This window comes from Callorhinchus milii, unplaced genomic scaffold (assembly GCF_018977255.1).
Source record: "Callorhinchus milii isolate IMCB2004 unplaced genomic scaffold, IMCB_Cmil_1.0 Scaffold19, whole genome shotgun sequence".
In the NCBI taxonomy this organism is placed as follows: domain Eukaryota; kingdom Metazoa; phylum Chordata; class Chondrichthyes; order Chimaeriformes; family Callorhinchidae; genus Callorhinchus; species Callorhinchus milii.
The window spans coordinates 6,124,354-6,146,634 of record NW_024704760.1 but is presented as its reverse complement, the minus strand read 5'-3'; the positions used below and the strand labels follow the sequence as shown (position 1 = coordinate 6,146,634).

Here is a 22,281-nt window from a genome sequence, read left to right as displayed (position 1 = left end):
GTATGGGAAAGGGGGAAAGGGGACAAAGGGGTGGGTGGGAGGTTCATGTGGAGTATAAACACTTGGCATGGACTGGTTGGGCCGAATGGCCTGCTAATCGCTCCGAGATGCCGTCCGGAGTGAAGGGCGCTATAAAAACATACGTTGTTGTTGTTTCCATGCCATTTCATCCCATGTAGTTTCTTTGAAATTGAGTCATCGAGAAGCACATTATAATAGTTTGGCTCCAAATAATAAATTTGACTGAACTTAGTAAAAAAGAAAGCTGCTGATCAGTTTTGGAGCACAAGCTGGAAGTTGGCTTACACCTGTGACATCCCTTTTGCCCACCACACAGGAAGGAAACAATCACACGCTGCAAATTTGGCATAACTGTGCTATTTCAACAATGAACCCGGGCACTCAATCCATATTCATCTAAATTGCTCAATCATTTGGACTCAGGAAGAACTAAAACTGGTTTTAATCTTGATTGTTACAAGATTAAAAGTCCTGGTTGCAATACAATCTTAATAAGATTGTTTCCTACAGTTGGATTTCGCTTTTAATAGCAATGTAAGTTGTTAACCTGCACTGACTGAGGGTTGTCCCAGCTGGACAAGCAGTGGGAAGCTTTGGCCAACAGTGCTCGCCATGGCAAGCTATGAGATTTTAGCTGGTTGAACTCCAATTGTAAGTATGGTGATGGATTTCTGCATGAATCAGATACTCTGCTGACTCCCCCAAAAGTGACTGGTACAAAAATATAGTGATCAATTTTGCGCTATTTCTTAACAGGGTTTCTTAATGTAGCAAAACGGGCGGGGGTAGAATTTTGACCTGTGCCTCCAAACTGCACACTATATTTCTAATTCCCATTCACACCGAGACCAGATAAGTACAAAGAAACTGACACTTTCTAGGCTTTTCAGACTTCCCCCAGCGTGTAAACTGATGTGCAAAACTTGAAACGTTTTCTTGAGATCTTCTTGTTTTCAAGTCTAAACATTGTTGTACCCTTTGTAAGGCAATATTGCTAGATCTGAATTGGTTCAATCATGAGTTTCCAGTCCTCCTGGTTTGTTATCTGCTTGAGATGGGTGTGTAATGAATGGTTCCTTAAAGGCATGCAGTAAATGTAGAAGTACATTTTAGTGGTTTTTACTCCAAGTCCATTAAAGGGAACAAATGATCAAATTTCTTTGCGATGGAAAAAAGGTCCCGATTTAAGAGACTTACTGCAAAGCTTACCTGTAACTTCTGTAAAAGTGCTGCATCAGAAATTTTATCTTTGTCTTGCTTTGCCTGTTTGGCTTTCCAATATTGCTTTTGCGCAGAGTAGCGGTTCATAGGACATACTTTGAAAAGGCAATCTGTAACACAAAGCGGTTTGAGGTTCAATAAACTTATTATCCAATCAATGATAATAATCATCCTTGCATTTGATATAGCACCTTCCACATCAGGAGGACATCTCAAAGCGCTTCACAGGATTTACTGTGAAGTGTAGCGACTGTGCCTATCGGCCTTCCCAACTCTTCCTTCCACAAGCTGCAGATCATTCAGAACTCTGCAGCTTGTGTTCCTTCTGTGACCCTATCACCCCCATCCTTGCCCGGCTCCTCCCAGATGACAGAGTTCAAAATCTTCATCATCGCCTTCAAAGCCATCCATGGCCTTGCTCCTTCCTACCTCTGTGACCTGCTAAAGCCATGTCAACCCTTCACTTAGCAGGCTCCACAATTTTCCGCCCGGCCCGCCCCACTATCGGCGGTCGGGCCTTCAGCCTCTTTGCCCCCACAACTTGGAACTCCATCCCACAGTCCCTTTGCCATGCCCTCTCCCTTGCCTCCTTCAAGTAAAGTCTTAAGACCCTCCTCTTCAACCATGCCTTCAGTCATTCTCCTATTTCTACCCTCCCTGCCCTCCACCCCTCCTGATACCAATCCCCTGCTCGGGTCCAAATCCCTTACTGTCCATCGCCTTGGGATGTCCTCCCGATGTGAAAGGTGCTACACAAATGTAATTTGTTGTTGTTGTTGTGCATTTTGCAAGCGAAGGTAGGAGCCAATTTGCACACAGCAATGTCCCACAAACAGCTAAGAAGCGAGCGGCCAATCTTATTTGAGGGATTTGGGTGAGCAAGTCCCTTCTGTTTTCGAATAATGCCAAGGGTTTCAGAGAATCGAACCCACAATCTTCTGCCTCAGAGGTGAAAGTGATAATAATAATAATAATAATAATAATAATAATCCTTGCATTTGATATAGTGCTTTTCACGTCGGGAGGACGTCCCAAAGCGCTTCACAGAACACACTGTAAAGTGAATTGACTGTATATTTGTGGGCGAACGCGGCAGCCAATTGCGCACAGCAATGTCCCACAAACAGTCGTAGATTGAAAATGACCAATTTATTATTGTTTTGTTTTGGAGGGATTATTATTAGGTGTGTGGAGTAAGGAAACTTGCCCAAGGTTTCGCCCTGACCTGCCTGGAATTGAACTCAGGTCTCTCGCTTACAAAGCGAGTGCTCTAACCACTGAGCTACATGACTCCGCAAGGTTAATACTGCCAAGTAGAGATTGGTTCCTTGTAAGAGATATTTGGATTTTTTTAACACGTCTTGAAATCTTCACTTTAAACTACTTTTCGTGGCATTACATTACATGAACGATATGAACTGAGTATTGATCAACATTCACTCTCTTAGAAGTCTTTTCAGTGTTATTAAACAAACCTCAATGTTTATTCGGGAGGGACAAATACTATTGAGGATTTTATACGTGCTCAACTTTGAACAATGGGTGTGCTATTTATTTAACCACATCCAAACCCAGCTGCGCCTACTGTTAATTTTGTATTGTAAAACTTTTAGGCCAATTGCTATCAGCGACATCTTTCAACTTGGACAAGGAGTCCAAAAAGGAACTAAGAACAGACGGCATCCAATGCTTAATGTTTGAACAAATATTACTTTTAATGAATAAACAATCTGGGCCCTGGCGACTACTTTGGACTATTGTCTGCATGTGAATGCTCTACACTTTGAGCATATGCCAATGGCTCAGACCTACCCCCACTGGACTATTCCAACAGAGGAAGAGATACAATTGACGTTTGAACAGTTTGGAGCAGTTCAACTGTTGTAAACGGTCCCCCCAACTCCGTAATCTGTTTTCTAATTTCTTCTCTTCTGTTTCTACAGTTGCACCATCAGAAGAGCACTACTCTCTGCTGTGGATAGCAGGACCTAACCTGGCTTCAAGCGCAGGTATGATGCTCTACATTGGCCACCACTGGGTACATTTAATTTAATTTAATTTAATGCAGCCGGTAAGTGTGCATGTGGTACCTCGTCATTGGAGCCGGTAAGTGTGCATGTGGTGACGAGTCAAGGCTACGTTTCCTGATTTCAGTGCATCTTACCCGTTGGAGCATGCCCACTTACCAGCAAGCATTGAATCGCAGGAAATGGAAGTTCTTTTGCGCATCAGGCAATGGTTCAAGACTATGTTTCCCGCGATTCATTGCAGCTGGCCGGTAAGTGCACATGGTTGTGGAGTCCTGTAGCTCAGTGGTTAGAGCACTCGCTTTGCAAGTGAGAGACCTGAGTTCAATTCCAGTCAGGGTGAAACCTTGGGCAAGTTTCCTTACTCCACACGCCTAATAATAATCCCTCCAAAAAAACCAAAATAATAATAAATTGGTCATTTTCAATCTACGACTGTTTGTGGGACATTGCTGTGCGCAATTGGCTGCCGCGTTCGCCCACAAATATACAGTCAATTCACTTTACAGTGTGTTCTGTGAAGCGCTTTGGGACGTCCTCCCGACGTGAAAAGCGCTATATCAAATGCAAGGATTATTATTATTATTATTATTACATGTGGACTCAGTTAGACAGCCTTGTCCTTGAATGCTTTCTCCCCTTGCTCAGAAGAACAAACCTGCACTAGTTTGATTGAGATCAGGACATCACTGTGTGAGACACCGCCCTAATACAGCATGGTATGATGCAACTACAACAACTTCAACAATAATTCACATTTATAAAGTAGGATAAAGTCTCAGAGAGCTTCGGAGGGATGTGTTCGATGCCAAGAAAGGAGCAGAGGGAGGGAGAAAATAGATGGGATTTAATGACAAATGAAAAGAATATGAGACAGAAGGATAGAGAATGGGGGTTCCAAAGGGTGGTCACTCCTGTTTTTGAATAACTTTCATCCATTTTTAGTTTACTGCTCTGTATTTTTGACTCGGTACAAACAATAATAATAATCCTTGCATTTGATAGAGCGCCTTATGATGTCTCTGAGACGTCTGAAAGCCCCTTTCACAGAATATAGTCTAAAGTGAATTGCGACTGAATATTTTGTCTTTAATAAACAGGATATCCTAACATACGATATCTGTGAATCTTTTTTTTGCGCACTTCTTTGTAACACTTAATGTCTAATTTGCTGCAGTTAAGATTTGGATTAGTGGTGAAGGGTCTAATTACTGATCGTGGAATGATACTGTGAAGACTTCTTGAGATGCAGAAAAGGAAAATGAAAATATCGATCTTAGTACCTGACTTATATTTAATCTTTCGATATAAGCTATAAGAACAACTTGCAATCGTCAAATACAACAAGAAAAGCACCGAGGAAAGAGGACTGCAAGACTATGAATTACTGTTGCAGCCTAAAGCACAAATATTGTTATTTTAAAACACGCATTTCAAATGTTTCAAATGTCACCCAACTAGTTTCAATAGAATACATTTCAACATGTTAAGGAACACATAAACTGGAAAAACAATGGTGTACACGATTCTGAGGTTTACAAGGTTTCACAGCCCTCAGCAAAAATGTCGAAGTTTATTCGGTTCCTAAAAGTGCCTATTTGTCAACTTGCTACGCGAACTATATTTAGTCGGTTGGTCACTGGCTTAGCACACTACTAATTTGTTTTACAGGATCTCTGTCTAAATAATAACAATACAGTCAATTCACTTTACAGTACATTCTGTGAAGCGTTTTGAGACGTCTCGAAGACGTGATAAGGCGCTACATCAAATGCAAGGATTAAAATTACTACTATTATTCGGGGAGAGGTTATTGGCCAGGACACAAAGAGAAACTCTTTTCTTCTCTTTTTCAAAAAGTACCATGAATGTAGTAATCTTTGATGTCTGATCTCAGTTTCTCTAACGTCTCCTCTGAAACAGCAGCTCCGACAATGCAATGCAGCAAACCCCTCCACCCCCCCACACGGCATTGGAGAGTCAGCCAAGACTATGTGATTTCAAAGTCATGCAGGGCTTGAAGATCCTCAAGATCCTCATCCTCACCTACAAGGCCATTCACGGCCTCGCTCCCTCCTACCTCTCCGACCTACTATCCCCCTACCTACCTGCCCGTACCCTCCGTTCCTCTGGCTCCAGTCTGCTCCACGTCCCCCGCCCCAACCGCCCTACCATCGGTGGTCGGGCCTTCAGCCTCTCAGCCCCGAGGCTCTGGAACTCTATCCCCCAGTGCCTTCGCCACCTCCTCCCTTTCCTCCTTCAAGGCCGGTCTCAAGACCTTTCTCTTTGACCGTGCCTTCAGCTCCCCTCTCGACTCTCTACCCTCTCCTCACTCCCTCCCTTCCCTCCCCTCACCCTGACCATTTCCCCCCAATGCTCGGGTCCTGACCCAACTGTCCAGCGCCTTGGGACGTCCTCCCAACGTGAAAGGCGCTCTATAAATGGAATCTTGTTGTTGTTGTTGTTGTTGTTGTTGAACTCACAACCTTCTTGTATCTCAGTGCTACCAACGGAGCCAGACTGACATCTACAGAGCTAGGGGGTTATGATAGACCGAAAGAGCACGTTCACTGCAGAGTTATTCAAACTTTAGTTTGAAGTTGATTCCATGGCATTTCTTGGAATTGTACCAAGATTTCACGATTCCTTCCAAACCAGCTTTAAAAAGTTGGGATATGACATGTTTTTTTTACAGTGCTTGCGGAATGACTGGGAGTACCCAACCTGTAAGGCCTCCCTTGTCCAGACATGAAACAGAGAAGGTGTTTGAGAATGCCAAAGTACCTCCACAACAAAATTACCTGGAAAAGGCTTATTTTTTAGGCTTTGATATATACATATGTTTTGAGTTAGCTTAGCCTTACCTATATTCACAATACGGATATTTCCAAAAAACATGTCAAATCCCAACTTTTTTAAAACCAAAAGAGAATCGTGAAACCTTTTACGGAAACTTTGCCCCCTTTTTTTTTTAATGCTGTACTATTTTTTGATGGAATGCCTCCATCCTTGAACGAGTGTGTCAGAAAGAACTTGTTTTCCTACAACAAAACAACGCACATACTTCACAGCAAAAATCCTGTAAAGCACTTTGAGACGTTCTCCCGACACGAAAAGTGCCAGATCAAATGCAAGGATTATTTTATTTATTATTAACGTATAAAAACAGAAGCTGCACAATCAAAGCCTCCCCCAGGGGGTTTTCATTGACTCTCCAAAGGCCTCGTTGGTAACTTGGATTTTCAGGATGACCACAATCATTTGCAAAGCATTTTATTTAATGATTGAGTGACAAGACTATAAGATGTCAACCCTGGGGTAATATTTAAAGAGGTACTGTCTAGGTTCAGTCAAGGCTGGGACTCCCAAGCAGTGCTAGGGGATTGCTACATTGCCAGAGGTGCCATCCTTTGGATGAGATGTGAAACCAAGATCCGATCTGCCAGTTCAGGTGGATATTGAAGATCCATGTTACTAACTGAAAATAGAAGGGAGTTTCTCCTTGGTGCCAGGGCCAGAAAACCCCCAAATACAATCAGTCATTTGTGGCCTGTTTGTGAAACATTGATGTGCGCAAATTGGCTGCTTTGTTCACCTACAAATACGCACTTTTCGCCCACAAAATTTATAATAAATTTATAATAAAATATAGTAAATGGACTTTCTGTGATGCGCTTTGAGACGTCTCGAAAACGTGCAAATGCAAGGATTGCTGTTGTTATTTTCGCCCACGAATATACAGTCAATTCACTTTACAGTCCATTCTGTGAAGCGCTTTGAGACGTCTAGAAGACGTGAAAAGCGCTATATCAAATGCAGGGATTATTATATTATTATTTTTATTATTATTATTTACAGTCATTCCCGCAAAGCACTCTGAGACAGCGCAACAATGCAATTAGGCATTATATAAAATGCAAGGATTTTTATGATCTTTGTATTGGGTGCGCTCACTTCCTGGAACAGCTACCTTCAAAAACGAAGACTCCATCGATCGTGTTTGTGGTTGTGACAGATGCACTTTGCACCAAGGCTAAATTGTCTGCAGTGCAGATGTTTGCCAGAAGTCTTACGTAATTTTATTATATCACTGATCACCATGGTAAAGTAATAATTACATGTAGTAGTCACGGCATCACCATTATTTTCAAACTCTGTTTTAAACATTTCATCCAGGAAGTCACGTTTTCAGGAAATCGCCTCACTAAGAGCCATTGGGTGTTACAAGCTGTGCTGCAAAAATACCCCTAATTCCATTCTTGTTATTAATTTGTGCTGCAATTCTTTTAACAACAACTTGCATTTAAATAGCATCCTTCAAGTAGGATAAAGGGATGAATGATTCATTCATAAATTAGAATTAGGGTAGGATGAATAATATTAACTCTTGGAGCCTATGGAAAATATTTACTTATTTGCAATCCTTCTCCTTCCTGATTTTTTTGGTCAGCCGGGTGTCTGACACCATGTTTAAGAGTATCTGAATCAGTTTAGTTTTAGACTTAACTTCACTTAAATCTGCTACCTATAGACACCCGTCTGACCAGAAAAAAGACATCTAATCTGTTTCAGATGGGAAAGGCATGAATTGAATGTACTTTACTTCATCTTAGAGAAGCAATTCCATTTAAAGTAATAATTTTTTTTCCCACAGAACTAGGAAAAACTCCAAAGTGTTTCCATTCTCAAAGTGACAATTCTGCATCTAAACTGAGTCTACAAAACTGGGAGACATGCTGAGTCTACATTGAACTAATTGGGAAATAAAATTGTGATTAAAATCAATTTAGATTTGCATACCCTCGTTCCATAGTGAGGTAACATTGAGCAACGACATAACCTGGCCAGGTTATGTTAACTCGCCATCAACGTGCTCTTCTGAATCCTAGAGGACTACTCTCGCTTAGTGTTTAGAGCACTCGCCTCGCAAGCGAGAGAACTGGGTTCAATTACCAGCAGGGCAAGTTTCCTTACTCCACACTCTTCTGTTCACCTAGCAGTAAGTAGGAACCCAGCTGTTAGTCAATTGGCAGATCGTTTTTCTGGGGTTAATAATTCCTTCAAAAAAAATAATAATTTGATTACTCAATCCATGACTGTTTGTGGGACACTGCTGTGCGCAATTGACTGCCCCATTTCGCCCACAAAATATACAGTTCACTTTACAGTATATTCTGTGAAGGGTATCAAACTTGAAGCTCAACAAGTCTATTAATGGATCGTTTTGGAATTAATGTGCTCTAAGTCACACGAAAGTGGTACAACACTGAGGCATCCTGTTGATGTGAAAGGCGTTCTATACTTGTAAATTATATTGTATTGTACATCAATGTGAGAGCACCAATTTATAGAGCTGCGTTTTTTTTTACCAATCACAGCTGTGCCTCAGGGAAGAGGGAAGATTCTGTACTTATGGTGCTACATTAACAATAAAAGCAACATGGGTGTGGAGCTAAAACTGCGATGATGACAAGAATATAACACAATCCAGCGGTTTAATCCAGTGATAAACTCATAATTTGCCCACAAAATAGACAGTCAATTAACTTTACAATATATTCTGTGAAGTGTTTTATGATGTGTGAATGATGTGATAATACACTATACCAACAACAACAACAAGGTTCCATTTATAGAGCGCCTTTCACGTCGGGAGGACGTCCCAAGTGCAAGCATTATTATTATAAGTATGAATCAACAGGATTCTATTAATTCAGAGCTCCAATATTACATTGCAGGCTGCAGCTCTGAATCCCCGACAGGTTTTTTTCCCTGTGTAATGTGGCTGGGGTGAAAGTAGAATAGCCCGATAAAATACGCTGAAGTCTGTCTTCAAAAAGCTTTGGAATTGGGTCAAAATGAATACAGTGCCGAAACTTCAGAGGACTGTGCTTTGAACTCAGATGTACAGGGTCTATAAACAGTTCCACAAATTGGATCGTTCTCTATGTGAAGGATTTTAGGGTACCTTTTGAATGAAGACTAGTAAATCTATGGATGAGGCTCGAGGAACCTGACCCAGCCTGTATTGAGTGCACTCAAAACTTTGTAAAGAATCCAGTTTCCGCCTAGCCCCACCAACCCCTCACCACCTCCTTGGACCCTCAGGGCTACACAACCATCTTCAAGCTGGACCAACCCACCCATAAAAGAATGATAATTATCAATATTACCACCAGCTGCTCTGTGAGGCATTCCTTCTATATTCCTACCCAAACTATTTTTAGTCTAAAATAGACTAGCGAGGTAAATTCCTTTCCCTTCCTCTGAGCTGTACTTTTCTTTCTGTTTTCATCAGATTGTTTTAGAGCATAATAATAATGATCCTTGTATTTTACATAGAGTCTTATCACGTTTTGAAGTTGTCTCAAAATTAACATGGGCTCGTAAAGTTGTAACAATATCCCAAATAATGTTTACATTTCAGGGCCTTGGAGAGGGTGCAGATAAGATTAATAAGAATGATACCAGAAATGAGAGACCACAGTTATGTGGAGAGACTAGAGAGGCTGAGATTATTCTCCTTAGAGTAGAAAAGGTTAAGGGAAAATTTAATAGAGGTGTTCCAAATTATGAGGGGTTTTGATAGAGTAGATAGGGAGAAACTGTTTCCACTGGCGGGTAGGTCGGTAACCAGTGGACACAGATTCAAGATAGTTGGCAAAAGAACCAGAGATGAGGAGAATTTTTTTTCACAAAGTGAGTCGTTATGATCTGGAATCCACTGCCTGAAAGGGTGGTGTAAGCGGATTTAATATTAACTTTCATAAGGGAATTGAATATATACTTGAAACGAAAAAAATTGCAAGGCTATGGAGAAAAAGCAGGCCAGTGGGACGAGTTGGATAGCTCTTTCAAAGAGCCAGAGCAGGTACGATGGGCCGAATGGCCTCACTTCTGTGCTGTAGGATTCTATGATTCTACGATTCTAATTGCAAAAGGCAGAGATGTGAAGTTATGGGTGTACTGGATGAAATTAGATTCTGAACATTCTTCTTGTGCTGCTTTTCAGAAGAAATGGGTTGTGCCAAATCGCATTTCGAATTCTGTGGGAGTAAGCTGTAACACTCAGCATCCAGTACAGAACTCACACAATTGACCAGCGATAAAGGATGTCTCACACTTTATTCATTACTTGTTCATTTATTGAGCAAGACTTTAGGCAACCGGCCAGAAAATCTGCAAGAATTCACAGAGCCAACATCAAGTGGGAAGACATACCAAAATTACAGCCAAAGCAGTCTGCGATGAAAGAAAGTTTAAGGTAAAAAAAGACCAGCTCTCAAGGATTACAGCTAAAATTACTGGACTTCTTATAAATTCTTAATATTTATATCGTATCAATCCTTGCATTTATGATATAGCCCCTTTCATGTTGGAGGACGTCACAGGATTTACTGAAAACATTGTGATCCAAATGTGATCTTCACTTCTTCACTCTCCCCCACCCGCCCCCCACCCTCCCCAACTCTATCCCCCACAAAACTGTAAAGCGTTTCTTGTTCATCCTTACTTATTAACTGGAGGGCAGAAATTTGCTGAGAATTGCTAAACTCAACTGGGTGGCGATGGATCTACCAGCATTGACATCAGTACCCTCACAATAGGAGGAAAATATCTCCTTGGGTTCAGAGTTTTTGCTTATAAATACTATACTGTGTCCCAGTGTTCCATTCCAGACACAGGAATGTCCACGTGTAGGTGGCATATGTGGAACTCTCAGTCTGTTTTGGCTTCTCTTAAGCACAGCGAAAGATTTCAGCCTTTGTCAGACTGCGCAAATAAACAAAATGCCCTGTCATATTAGCATCAGGCAAGGGCAGAATAGGGCTGTATTGTTATACTGTGTGACGATTCCATGAATATTCACTAGCTTGGCTCCCTTCACGAAGAGCAATTATTTGGCAAAGGCAAGGGCGGACAATTTGCTCTCGGTAGAAACCTTCCACCTTAAGAGGGTAAATAAATTGAAGAAGGAAAAAACGCTCGACACTAAACTCCATCGCTTCAAAGCAAAAGAGCTCAGTGACGAGTTATCAGGAGTGGTGAGTTTGGCATAATAGAGTACATGCGGCTTGGATATTGACAGCACGATGACTTAAGTAGCAGTTACGGATTAAGCCAAGGAAGAGTTATTCAGAGTTCCCTTTATATTTTTTTCCCTTTATTCCTTTGAAGTCCCTGAACAAAAGGGCCAGTGTTGATGAACGATGCCATATAAACCATTCTCATTCATCTCGTTAGATCCTGACAACTTCTTTGACCACTGGTGTGCAAACCATTGTTTGGCCGCACTTTGTCCTGATTCAAATAAAGGTGTGTTTGAGAAAGCTCGCGGCAGGTGTGACATGTGACCCATTTTTGCAGGTTATCCAAACTGCTAACTGTTGTCTGATATCTTTAGTCACTTTTAATGGGAGAGTCAGAGAATATTTGCATAGAATTCTGTGAATTGGGTGTCACTCCAATGCTCTATTTTTTCTCAGAAAGCTATTCAAGATGAACTGCTTCACGTTAAAATAACCATAAGATGTAACTTTGCGCAGTGACTCAAATCCTGCGGCAATATTAACCTTAATTCCCCTTAATTGCACCCATTATTATTTATAATAATCCCTCCAAAACAAAACCGTAATAAATTGGTCATTTTCAATCCACGACTGTTTGTGGGGACGCTGCTGTGCGCAATTGGCTGCCGCGTTTCGCCCACAAATATACAGTCAATTCACTTTACAGTCTATTCGGTGAAGCGCTTTGAGACGTCTCGAAGACATGAAAAGTGCTATATCAAATGTAAGGATTATTATTATATTTATTATATTCGGTGCAAATAACAATAAGTTGGTTCTGACAGGTGACCATACAGCTCACCTCCACCTCAACAAACAGACTTGCTAAGTGAACTGATAAATATGTCTACAATTACAATAGTGTAGGTACGAGTTACTTTTTCCTGATTTAAGAAAAAGGCAGTATCAGCAACGTATTGTCAAAGTTCTGCCGCACTTAATTATATTTGTTAGGTTTACTGTAAAGTGTAGTGACTGTGCATTCTGTAAGTGAAAGCGGCAGCCAATTTTGTGCACAGCAATGTCCCAGAAGCAGGGATTGAACAATCTGATCTGGGGGGATTTTTGCCCAGGACTCTGACAAAGAAAAGTTCCTTCTTTTGTCAAATAGTCCCATGGGAACTTGTATAGGCAAAGGAGATCTCGTCCAATCCTACTGACCCCATCATCCAAACGAATCAATGCATGTGGTATCCACGGAACCGGATAATGGGAGACATTAGCAACGAGATTGAACTTTTATCGCTGCTCAGAACTGAAAATCTCTCAAAATTTATATCGATAACTCACTTACACAGTCGTGACACATTATAGTAAAGCGTTTTGAGACATCCCTCCCTCCGACGCCGTTGATGCTTTATCAACTATTATGATGTTGTGTGCTCGAATAATACTTGCTACCTGTGATTGATTTAGTTACGAAAAGAGACAACAAGAGATGAATGAAGCACACAATTTTGGGGAGATTGTCCGGCATCTTCATCCATTGCACGGTTACAAAGAATTACATAAAACTGTTTCAACACGGAAATAGGCATTCGGCCCAATCTGGTGTTTATACCCAATATGATCCTCAACCCCTCCTATTCCCTTTTCTCCACTTCTCCCTTCTCAATGGCCCAAACTTACCTCTGAATTTTTTTGGAGGGTTTTCAAGGTCCCCACCTCCTGGCTCCACCACACACCTGTCATCCACCAAGCTGTCAAAAGAAAACAAGAAGCTCTCAACATGCAGAACACAACCGGAATCAAATCGCTAAATTATAAGTATGGCCGTGTCGAGAAAAAACACGCGGGGTTGAATGAATGAGTCACCAGCTTTCTGACACCTTTGAAATCTTTCTAACCCTATCAAACAACCCCTCAGAATAGACCTTAGCTGAAGGCCTTAACGTAAGCAGTGTTATAGGAAAGGCAAGTGGATTCATCAGATCATTCTGCGCTATAAATGGGCTTACGTTATTTCAAAGGATATTGCAGGAAGAAGGCATGGTTTGTACTTCAATAGACAAGTTATTAATAGCGTGCTTGCTTTTTTTTTCAACCAGAGCAACTACATGTAGAATAACTCTACTTCATAACAAGACCCTGTCAGTTTATAAAACATGTGAAAAGAATATGTACGGAATGTTTTCTTAGATTAGCTTTGAAACCTACACTTTTCAAAGTTAAATACAGTGCAACAACAACAACGACGACAACAACAACAATAAAATTACATTTATAGAGCGCCTTTCACGTCGGGAGGACTTCCCAAAGCGCTGGACAGTCAGGGGACAGGACCCGAGCATGGGGGAGGGGTGGGGGAGGGGTGAGGGAAGGCAGAGAGCTGAGAGGGCGACTGAAGGCACGATCGAAGAGGAGGGTCTTGAGACCGGCCTTGAAGGAGGCAAGGGAGGAAGCGAGGCGAAGGGACTGTGGGATGGAGTTCCAGGGTGTGGGGGCAGAGAGGCTGAAAGTCCGGCCACCGATGGTGGGGCGGGTCGGGCGGGAGACATGGAGCAGACCGGAGCCCGCTGAACGGAGGGCAGGTTGGTAGGGAGTCAGCAGGTCGGAGAGGCAGGAGGGGGCAAGGCCATGGATGGCCTTAAAGGTGAGGACGAGGATCTTGAATTCGATCCTCTGGGGGATGGGGAGCCGGTGGAGTCGGGCGAGAGTGGGAGTGATGGGGTCACAGAGCCCGGTGCGTGAGAGAACACGAGCACATAGCACCTAGTACAGTGCCCACAGCACCTATCATCAACCAGTTGCACTCGGAGAACTCATAGGGAAATGACTCAAAGCACTTCGCAGAGACAGTGATTGTCAAATGCTGTGTTTGCACAATTTCCATTGCAAATGAGTGCCGTGAGTGCCAAAAAAATAAACCCTACGTTTCTCTGAATGCGAGTGTATCTGTCGTCTGCAGAGGGTTCAGTAAAGGCGACAATGCATGGTTTTACTGCTGTCATCTTGTACCTAGAATCTCACGAGATAGCAGCTTTGACGCTACGGCACGAGAAGGGTTTAAGCTTGATTTATTTCGGATTTTGTGAAGATGTCTGAAGCAGCAATTTCAGTCGAGTCTGTTTTTAATGGTGCAGCTGCGTGCTTCAAGTGCTACACGTTGTTGCAAGTAGAGCTTGTGCCTTTGCTTGCCACAGAAGCTGAGATCGAGCTCTCAGATGGATCACACTTGTGGCCTTACCTCCAATTATCTTAAAAAAAAGTTCAAGAAGGAAACATGATAAGAGCACATGTTTGTTAAATGTCGGCGAGGTTTTGAGTAAGAAGCTGATGAGAATCATGAATGAATGGAATGATGAGTATTTAGCTGAGCAATTGCATTTAATGCTGACGACCGAAATCATTGAAGCAGTGGAATGCTGTGACTGAGAAGATAAATCATAAAAAAATTACAGGGAGAGGTTGTGAGACGACAAGTGGGAGGTGAAGTCAGCAAAGCTCGAGCAAGAAGCCGTTAAGTGGACGCTGAAGTCGCCTAAGATGAGGAGGCGAAACACAGACATTTTTGTGTTTCTGTCGGTGTTCCGCCCTCAAAACATACAGTCAATTCACTTTACAATATATTCTGTGAAGCGCTCTGACACGTCTAGAAGACCTGATAAGGCTCTATTTCAAATGCAAGGATTATTATTATTATATTATTGCACACGTAAAAGTCACTTCCTCATAACCACAAATTCCACATCATGTTTTACGTCCAAAATGTAGGATCGTTCTGTACAGAAAGCTGTGCAGAGCTTTGACATTTACAAGCTTAAGCGTTCTACAAGTGTAACTATAAACGCAGAAAATATAAGATAAATATAATGGCATAGAGGATATCTCCCTCAGGATGGTTTGTTTACAGGCTGGACGGAGCAGTCGATTAATATTTTATCCTTTGATCTTTTGCCTCAAGGGCTTTTGGATCTTTTTAATAGGTGTGTAAAAAAAACTGTTACAGCGCAAAACTGGGACATTCAGCCCAACAAGTCTGCAGTGATGTTTTGCTCCACTAATCTAAGCTCTAAGATCTCCTCATCCTTTGACATTTCTCTGTTCCAATGTTGCCAATATTGAAATCATGGGGTTGTTTCATTTTATTCTGATTGCTCACAGAACGGGATTCTTCCATTGTGGTCTTCGTAATGGGAGTCGTATGATTGACCGAATAATGAGAACATTTTAGTGATCGGTGTGGATGGTAATTTTTGGTGCTCTGCTTATCCGTAAAGAGCCACTGCGTTGAAATAAAATGTTACGAACAAGATCAAGATAAACCCGAAAGACGCCGGTTGCTGCCAATTGTTTTAAGTGTTATTTCGCGTGTATTAATTTGCCATTTGTGAATTTTCGCAACATTTCTCTCTTCATTTATCCGTAAAGATAAACTCTCAAATCAGACTAACGTTACATCCTCCATTATTCATCCTCATTTCCATTATTTCAGCAATTCATGAGTCATCCATCATATGCCACCCAGCCCACACAGGAATCACGCTCATCTCAAAATCTTGCTTGAAGCTGCTTAATTGCTTAGTGTTTGTTACTTTATATACATTCCAAGGAAATTCTTCAACTCTGAGGGCAGGAAGGACATGGGCTTGCTACCAATTCAGTTTGCTAACTGATAATATGCCTGAAACTGACTAAAGGAAAAGGGATGTAAGAAAAGGCAATCAAAACAAAACTAAACTGAAACAGCTATAAATACTCATAGATATCATTGGCACATGAATAGTGCAGTCTACTTTGGTTCATGTTTACACTTTGTTACGCTTTACGTTCCACAGACACACATGAAGTGAATGACCAATTTTATTTGGAGAATTATTGGCCAGGACACCAGGAATAATTCCCTTGCGTCTTTAACATTCACCTGATCAGACCCACGGGACCTCGGTTTAACATTTTCATCCCAAGGACAGCACCAACAACAATGCATTACACCCCTAAACACTATATTGGAGTATCAGTCTATATAATTACTTTAGTAAACCATTATTTATAACATGGCTTTCTTTTTTGCATTAAAACAGACTGGAACATTATTGAGGAAAAATTAAGTGCTTTTGAACAATGTTCCTTCAAATGCATTTGTGTTCATCTACTTCATTGAAATCATTGGCTTTGACTGTGCTGCTTGTTTCTCTGAGGCTAAGTGTAACAGGGAGAGCGGAGAGTTCACTGCAATATAAAACTGTATAAGGAAAGATATTGTAAAATATTTCCAATTTAAGAGCAGACAGTGACTATTATGAAGTAACGGTTGGCTCGTCAGCTCTCCCGGACGGAAGAGACCTTTTTCTGAGTGCTCCTCACTTCCTCGGTTCCACTCTTGACGGTCAAGGCTTTAGCCACTGTTAGCCAATCGCTCTCTGATACTTTGTCCCCAACATCTCTCTGCCTTGCGGCCTCTCTCGCTGCCTCTAAAACTCATCTTAAAAAGGTATATTTTCTGTGGCTTTGGGCAACACCGTTAAATTCACCTTTCGGGCCTACTTGCTACTTCAAGAGCCGTCTCAACACCCTCCTCTTCAAACGTGACTTTGGTCACCCTCCTACCCCTACCCTCCGCACCCTTCACTCCTGATCCCAACCACCAGTTCGGGATGTCCTCCTGACGTGAAAGGCGCTGGGTGAATGTAATTTGTTTTTGTGGTTGTTATTGTTGCTCAGGTCTCCACAATGTCGTTTCCAGACTCTTTGCGATGTTTATCCTACATGAAAGCCAATAAGTGCAACTTGTTGTTGCTTTCCTGTTACACAGCGTGTCCATTTCCAGCAGCCTACTATCACAGTGAGAAATCCTGTAGCTCAGTGGTTAGAGCACTCGCTTTGCAAGCGAGAGACCTGAGTTCAATTCCAGGCAGAGGGCGAAACCTTGGACAAGTTTCCTTACTCCACACAGAGCCTAATAATAATCCCTCCAAAACCAAAAACAATAATAAATTGGTCATTTTCAATCTACGACTGTTTGTGGGACATTGCTGTGCGCAATTGGCTGCTGCGTTTACCCACAAATATACAGTCAATTCACTTTACAGTGTGTTCTGTGAAGCGCTCTGGGAAGTCCTCCCCACGTGAAAAGCGCTATATCAAATGCAAGGATTATTATTATTATTAAATCTAGCTCCTTACAGCTTCTAAATGCTAAGTCCCAGAGCCACACATGATATTGTAGCCAAAGTATTTGTTATTAAACTGGGGCTGAGTCCTACCTAGTGCGGAAGTTGCCGATGCCACTGATAAGATTGATCCCAAACAAATCACGCTTATTTCATTGACAATCTTAATCTTGCAATCAGAGTGAAGGAAGTTTCTCCCAGAACAAGAATGAGTTGTTCTGGGAGAACAATCTCCCCAAAATAAAATTGGTCATTCCCTTCGCAACAGACTTTGGGACATTTCTGTCTGTAGACTGGCTGCCACATTTACTTACATAGTAAATAGTCACTACACTTTACAGTATAACCCGTAAAATGCTTGGCACATCATTCTGATGGGAAAGGCGCTGCATTAAATGGAAGGAATGTTTTCTTTTTGGTACAAAAATATCTTTAAACAAAAAGGTTGTTAACCTTATGCATTTAATTAACAGCACATAATTGTATGGAATTCAATGAGTTCATGACCCATATTTCCACTCTCTGGGTTTTTGAGGGGAAACAAAACATGATATGTTTAATTTAGTTGTTTTATCAAGATTTGTTTTCAGCATTACATAATAATGAAGGCAAAAACATGTGTAATGTGGTAATAACCGAGGAAATAAATCGTCTGTATTAAATATTAAAAGGATGACTTTAGAAGAAATAACATGTCTTGCCTTAAAACCAGTAAATAATAATGCTGAGAAATATTGAAGTCTCCTTAAACAGTGGCGTAAACTTATTGAACACTGCAAATTTTATTCCCATTGTTGCGTACATAGAACGTGCACCTGTTGTTTTAAGAGAGAAATAAATATGTGGCCTTTTATTTTTCAAAAATATATTTAAGGAAGAGCTCACACCACAACTGTAATTTCCTTATAAATAGAAGAAGCAATTTTCTTTTTTAAGGACTTCCTTCATTTTACATCATCCTCGTTGGTCACAAACAAGATGAACTGCGAGTCAGGCCTGAAACTCGTCACCTCAAGGCTCGACTTCGGTAACTACCCCATATCGGCCTCCCCAACTCCTCCCTCCCCAAGCTGCAGATCATCCAGAACTCTGCAGCTCATGTCCTCTCCCGCACCAGGCTCCGCGACCCCATCACCCCCACCCTCGCCCGGCTCCACAGCCTTGTCCCCTCCTACATCTCTGACCTGCTGAGCCCCTATCAACCCATCCGCTCCTCCGCTCAGCAGGCTCTGGCCTGCTCCAGGTCTCCCGCCCGACCCAACCTACTGTCTGCGGCCGGGCTTTCAGCCTCTCTGCCCCTACCCTTTGGAACTCCATCCCACAATCCCTTCGCCTTGCTCCCTCTCTTGCCTGCCTCAAAGCAGATCTCAAGACCGCCCGCTTTGATCGTGCCTTTGGCCGCCCTCCTACCCCCTCAGCCCTCCCTCATCCCAACCCTGCACCCCCCACCCCCCCACCCACCCCCATGCTCTCAGGTCCTGATCCCTGACTGTTCAGCGCCTTGGGACGTCCTCCTGAAGTGAAAGGCGCTTTACAAATGTAATGTTGTTGTGGTGGTTGTTGTTGCAAATAGCTACTAGGAAATGTGTGAGAGCTGCCAAACATGATTTGTCTTGTTTGGGGGAATTAGATATATGCAAAGGAGACAAATTAATTGTAAATGTTCCCCCAGATTATTCCCCCTGCATTGCACTAGACTGGACTATGAGCTCAGAAAATGAAACAACCACAAAAATTAGAGGCAAAATGTTATTTTGTTCTGGGTTTAAAAATACCAACAAGGATCTATCAAGAGCGCAACTTTCTGCCGCAGATTTTAACGTCTCTGCTATCGCTTTGGTAATATTAATGTAGGAGTAATAAATAATACATTGTCCAGATAAGCAAACCCAAATTTCACAGAAAAATAAGATGAATGGTGTGCATTAACTGAATTTCTCTCACACCATCACTCCCTCACACTGTAGGATTCAGTGCCTCCTCTCTGTGGTAGGGGATGCAATGCAATTTACATGTATATATATATAGCCCCTTTCACAACAGGAGGACGTCTTGAGCACTTACAGGGGATGGTTCAATCAGTGACATTCCCTGTTTCAGCTAAATTATTCCAAAATAAAAAAAATGAAATGAAATGAAGGGAATTAGAGACATGCTTAAATGCAATTCAACATCAGCCCATGATCACATATAGTACTTCTGCTGTGGATTTCTGATGCTATGCTAATGCAGTATGTAAATTGAATAATAATCCTTGCATATGTATTCAAGCAGTAAATATGCTGCATATCTAAAACTGACACGCATCTCTTTGAGCCTTACGCGCTATAAACATACAAAGAACTCTGCAAAATATATTTTTTTAATATGGTACCCGTTTAATATTTCCACTTGCCCAAACTCCACCAGTTACTTTTGACTCAGGAATTCTGAGTTCAACAGTTCATAACCCAATCAATTGATCATTATTAATATAACAACAATCATCATTATTAATCATTTGATGTCGCGTCTTACACATCGTCAAAACGTCCCAACACGCTTCACAGAAATTGCTCTGAAGTGTAGCGACTGTGCATTTGTAGGCAAACCAACTTGGCACAGCATTGCCCCACAAGCAGCCATAGAATGCATTAGCAGTTTTATCCAGAGGATTATCGGCCAGTATACTGGAAGAAACACCCTTCTCTTTTTGAATAGCGCCAAGGGATCATTAACATCCATCTGAACAGGCAGAAAACCAATGACAGGACCCTCAGAGATGCCGGTGCATCCAATTTTGTGCCAGCAGCAAAGACCTGTGTCTCGTCTGAAGGACAATACCTCTGCCAATGCACACTCCCCCAGAATGGCAGCAGGATGTCAGGCTAGACTATGAGCTAAAAGAATGAATTAAATACAAGCGCGGCAAATACACCTCACCCGAAGGACAATACCACTATCAATGCAGTGCTTCCCCAGAAGTACACTGGGTTGTCAGCCTGGACTATGAGCTCAAAGAATTGATGGCTTTAGATGGGCTGTTTTCATCCATGGTGTCTTGCTTAATAAATCAAATAATAATAATAATCCTTGCATTTGATACAGCGCCTTATCACGTCTTCGAGACGTCTCAAAGCGCTTCACAGGGTATACCGGAAAGTGAATTGACCGTGTGTTTTGTGGGCAAAACGCGGCAGCCAATTGAGCACAGCAGAGTCCCAAAAATAGTCGTGGATTGAATGACCAAATTATTATTATGTATTTATTATTTGAAGGGATTATTACCCCCGGAAAAGCAATCCGCCAATCGACTAACGACCGGGTTCCTACTTACAGCTAGGTAAACATAGGCGCATGGAGTAAAGAAACTTGGCCATCATTTGTTTCACCCTATCCCGGAAGTCAAACCCAGGTCCTCTTGCTTGCGGGGCAAGTGCTCTAACCACTAAGCTACAAATGAGTGCACTACACTTAACATGAAATTTAATTGCAGAGAGATAGAGAAAGAGAGAGTGAGTGAGTGAGTCAGAGAGAAACAAGGCATTAGGACCCAGCACAGTCATTTGGTTGCAAGCTTTTGTCTGGTTTTGCCTGGTGTACAGTATCAGGTTCTATTTCCTCTCTGTGGATAAAACAAAATAACACTTACAAACAGCAGAGAGGGAGAGAGAGAGCGAGAGTGAGAGAAAGACCAAAGATTGCTCTGTAAATCAGGAGTGATTTGAGTTCCTCTTACCCCAAAGTACTGATGAAACCATTGACTGCTCCTTCAGCGTACAGGGAGACGATGTCCCCAACATGTAGGAAGCTTGACATCTCACACATTCTTCATGTACAAGTCAGTCAAGTCCAGTGACAGAAGGATGAATGATCGCTCCCTCCCAAGTCAACGATCAGCTGGTCCCACTCTTGAAATCCATGCGCTGCAAAAAGACTGCAACTCACACACACTCAGAGAATAAAAAAACGTTCCCACGAACTTTTCTTTCCCCACCTCCTGTGAAATGGACAAGTTGCCACTGAGTCGAATGCTCCCAGCCAGTTGCAAATGACAAACCAGAACAGCTCGAAGCTGTTTTGCATGAGCTCTGCCCCGACTTTATGCGGCCACCTGGCACCCAATAGAAAAGTTTGGGGGAAAGAGAACACAGGAAGTTTTTAGACAGTATCTTGTGCAGTGGCTGCGAGCTTCTTATCAGCAAAGTGGCAACGCCCCTTCAAACACACTCACGCCAACAAAAAAGGTATTCAAATCTCAAAAAGGCAGTGACTGATCAGTGAAAACAACCCAATGCATTGTTGGATACATTTTTTCTGTGCTTTACATAATCCTATGCATTGTATTGGGTTTCTCCCCCCCCCACCCCACAAATATATATAGGGTCCATTCACTTTACAGCGTATTGAGAATATAATAATAATAATAAATTGGTCACTTCAATCCACGACTATTTGTGGGGCGCTCCCTGTGCGTAATTGGCCATCGCGTTTCGCCCACAAATTATACAGGGTATTCCGTGAAGCCCTTTGAGACATCTCGAAGACGCGATAAGGTGCTCTATCAAATGCAAGGATCATTATTATTATTATTATTATTATTGACTGTTATTTGCCAGAGACCAGAAGTTCGGAATTAATTTCTGTATGAAAAGGAGTTTTGTTTTTACCCCTTATGGGATATATATAGGCTGGAATTCAACAACAACAACAGCAAAAACAACAACAACAAATCACATTTATACAGCGACTTTCACGTCGGAAGGAAATTCCACCCGGGGGCGAGATTTTACTAAGTTTATTTCTTTGCATCGAGAAATTTTGTAAATGCTTAAATACACTCCTTGGTTT

At 41.9% G+C, this 22,281-nt stretch overlaps 1 protein-coding gene across 1 annotated transcript in view; it reads right to left on the bottom strand.

Moving 5' to 3' along the window:
* The window catches only part of itpr3 (inositol 1,4,5-trisphosphate receptor, type 3), a 105,289-nt gene extending 83,791 nt beyond the window's left edge, over positions 1–21,498 (bottom strand). Inside the window, exons 1-3 of the mRNA XM_007894214.2 lie at positions 21,170–21,498; positions 12,968–13,038; positions 1,231–1,352 (exon numbers count right to left, since the gene is read on the bottom strand). Coding sequence (XP_007892405.2) covers positions 1,231–1,352; positions 12,968–13,038; positions 21,170–21,258 — 282 coding nt within the window. The 5' untranslated portion in view covers positions 21,259–21,498. The remainder of the gene's footprint in view (positions 1–1,230; positions 1,353–12,967; positions 13,039–21,169) is intronic.
* Between the last annotated feature and the right edge of the window lie 783 nt (positions 21,499–22,281).